At 45.2% G+C, this 3,380-nt stretch overlaps 1 protein-coding gene across 1 annotated transcript in view; it reads right to left on the bottom strand.

The window, feature by feature from the left end:
• The window catches only part of saraf (store-operated calcium entry-associated regulatory factor), a gene marked incomplete at its 5' end in the record, with an annotated part of 5,242 nt that extends 2,070 nt beyond the window's left edge, over nt 1–3,172 (bottom strand). Inside the window, 4 exons of the mRNA XM_031867036.1 lie at nt 50–215; nt 437–733; nt 827–1,025; nt 2,954–3,172. Of these exons, the coding sequence (XP_031722896.1) occupies nt 50–215; nt 437–733; nt 827–1,025; nt 2,954–3,172 (881 nt within the window). The remainder of the gene's footprint in view (nt 1–49; nt 216–436; nt 734–826; nt 1,026–2,953) is intronic.
• Between the last annotated feature and the right edge of the window lie 208 nt (nt 3,173–3,380).

Below are 3,380 nucleotides of genomic sequence, written 5' to 3'. Positions count from 1 at the left end.
CTCTCTCTCTCTCTCTCTCTCTCTCTCTCTCTCTCTCTCTCTCTCTGACCTCTGACGACCAAAGAGATATCCCAGCACCCCTCCTGTTCCCATGCCGGTCCAGAAGCCTCCGCCCGTGCTAGGAGGAGCTTGGCCTCCTGGGTACTGTTGTCTTTGAGTGTAGTCACTGTGGAAACCGTAGCCTGGGTTGGCACCAGGATTGGCACCAGGATTGCCTTAACACAACACAAGAACAGATTCAAGATTTCAGCAAGGTAGTTATAATCTTTATTCATATTATAGCGCTTATTCAGCTATTTCCAAGATAGAGGACACCATAACAATCCTGCAGAGGAATGTGTTACGTTGAAGAAGCGTTTTCCAGGGAGAATCTGCAGTGCAAACTAGAACATCCATTGTTACTCTATCCTCACTTTTCTCTATCTGTATCAGCTACCTGTGAAGTCCGGTTTAAATCCCGGGGGCGGTGGTCCTGCGGTGGAGCCATGGTGATTATCTCTGGGGTAACCCGCCTGTCCACTGTCCTGCCCCCACTGGGCCGTGTTCCCGCTGAGAAACAGCTTGTAGACGCCGTAGGCCAAGAGCAGAAGCATGGCAACCACCAGCAGACCTCCTGAGCCCTCGCTGCCTGATGGGTGGGAGCTCTGACGACTCTGCTGGCTGGGCTGGTGGCGCTGCTGATCCTGGTTTCCAGAGAAAGCGCTGAAGAGACTAGAGGCAAAGCCACCAAGACCTGAGACAGAAAAACAGAAACAGCATGTTTCTAAATATCTAGTGCTTGTGTGAAGATTAAATCTCATAAATGTTGCATCATCCGTCCTCTTACCTCCAAATCTCTTGGATCCACCTTGGGAACCCCAGCTGCCTTGTGACGTCCTCCGGCCCTCTTCACTCAGCTCCAGTGTGTACTCCAGCCCACAAGAGCCCTTCAGTATGAGGGCATCAGTAGGGTGGCTGTAGCCCTCACAGCTCACCTCAATGCGACCAAATCGGTAGGCGTTGTCCATATCAGTCTTACACTCCCACTGTGAGGGGGTGACCACATCTTTCAATACCTTATTCTCATATTCAAATACACCAAGGATGAAGGTTCTTTATACAATTACACACAGACGCTTACTTCTGTTTTTGTCTTTGTTTCCAAAGTCAGGGACTTTATAAACAGCAGATATGAGTTATATTGCAAGTATACCTCAATTTACACCTATGTGCGTTGGGGAAACTGGAATGAAAGTCTGAACTAGAAGCACCATCATTGATGTAATGTCCCCCACTCACTCTGCAGGTGTCCTGACCAATACAAATGACTAGTGCGGCAACAAGGACAACTTCCTTCACTGGCTTCCCATCAGCAAACAGCCAATATTAGCACCGATATTTCTCATTACTTACAGGCTGACATATACATCGATACCCATATATTGAGGCCCATATATCAGTCTGGCAGATTATCAGTCAGGGGTGGCCAAACTTTTTGGATAGTGGGACATATACAGAAAATTCTAAGTTGTTCTCTAAGCCAAACAGTAGTGAATGTGTAGATGTCAACCAGTTACACTGCAAGAAGATCAGTGTTCTAAACCAGAAACCCCCCCCAAATTACAGTCATGGCCATAAGTATTTGGACGGTGACACAATTTTTCTAATTTTGCCTCTTTACATGACTCCAGTGGATTTCAACTCAATCAGTTAATATGTGGTTTACGGTGAAGACTTTCAGCTTTAATTCAATGGACATAACAAAAATATCACAATAACCGTTTAGGAATTACAGCCATTTTTACACAGCCCACATTTTCAGAGGCTCAAAAGTAATTGGACAAACATAATTGTGAATAAAATCATTATTTTTAATACTTGGAGGAAAATCATTTGCAGTCAATGACTGCCTGAAGTCTGGCACCCATAGACATCACCAAACGGTGAGTGCTCCTTTGAGATGCTTTGCCAGACCTTTTACTGCAGCCTCCTTGTGGGTCTTTCTGCCTTCAGTTTTATATTCAGTAAGTGAAAAGCCTGCTCACTTGGGCTGAGATCAGGTGACTGACTTGGCCATTGAAGAATATTCCATTCCTTTGCCCTGAGAAGCTCTTGTGTTGTGTTGACAGTACGTTACAGTCATTTAGCAGACTCTCACCGACTACGGGAGCAATTTTGGGGTTAAGTGTCTTGCTCAAGGACACATCGACATGCGACTAGCAGAGCCGGAGCCGGGGATTGAACCGCCGACCCTCTGATTGAAAGACGGCCCTGCTATCCACTTAGCCACAGTCGCCCCCATGACAGTATGTTTTAGGTCATAATCCATCTGCACTGTGAAGCGCCGTCCAATCAGTTTTGTAGCATTAAGGTGGATCTGAGCAGATAGTTTAGCCCTAACACCTCAGAACTCATCCTGCTGCTTCTATCAGCTGTGACATCACCAATGAACACCAGTGACCCAGTTCCATTGGCAGCCATACATGCCCATGTCATACTGCCTCCACCATGTTAAACAGATGATGTGGAATGCTTCGGATCATGAGCCGTTCCTTTCCTTCTCCACACTTTTCTCTTCCCATCATTCTGGTACAAGTTAATCTTAGTTTCATCTGTCCAAAGAATCTTGTTCACAAACTGGTCAGGCTTTGTCAAATGTTTTCTGGCAAAAAATCCTCAAATTCCCAGGTTGTAAGTTCTTAAAAGTGTCTGTTTTAGGTTTTCATCTTCTTCTGTGACTGTGAATTGAGGATCTTTAGATTTTAGAATGTCGGTCGGGTAAATTTAGCTATATGAAAACATAAATTTGGACTTTGGGAAGTGTGATGGTAATTTTTCACAATTTGGTTACATTATTAATGAAGAAAGATATCTTTAGATTAATCAATTGTTTCAGCCTAACTTCTGAGCAAATGTTATACTCCATACACCTCCTCTCTCTGTCCTAGCTGCCCACCAGACCCTCCCTCCTCACCTGTACGTCCACTCCGTCCCAGCCTTTGTTCCGACATTGGACCACCGCTGGGGTGAAGGCCTGGCATCCCGCGGAGCCTCCAACACACTGGAGCTGAGGCACTGGACTGGAGCGCCTCGCTGTGGTGTGTCGATCCTTGTACAGAGTCAACGCCTGGACGTCACGCAGCAGCACGCTGCCTGCAGTGTGGAGAGGAGAAAAAGACTGGTTACCATTATGTCATATGTCACATTACACATATATAAAAGCCCCTGGTTTTCAAATAGACAGCTACTCAGGAAGCAGCAGGTTATCCAGGGATTGGGGCTTTATGCATTTTGTATTTCTTAGTAATTTTGATCAGGGATGGGTGCTGTACATGTAAAGTGTATATATATATACATATATACATATATATACACATATATACACATATACATATATATAC

Source organism: Anarrhichthys ocellatus, unplaced genomic scaffold (assembly GCF_004355925.1).
Source record: "Anarrhichthys ocellatus isolate YVR2014 unplaced genomic scaffold, GSC_Weel_1.0 scaffold38, whole genome shotgun sequence".
In the NCBI taxonomy this organism is placed as follows: Eukaryota; Metazoa; Chordata; class Actinopteri; order Perciformes; family Anarhichadidae; genus Anarrhichthys; species Anarrhichthys ocellatus.
Note: the sequence above shows the minus strand (reverse complement) of the source record. Positions and strands in the feature narration are given on the sequence as shown.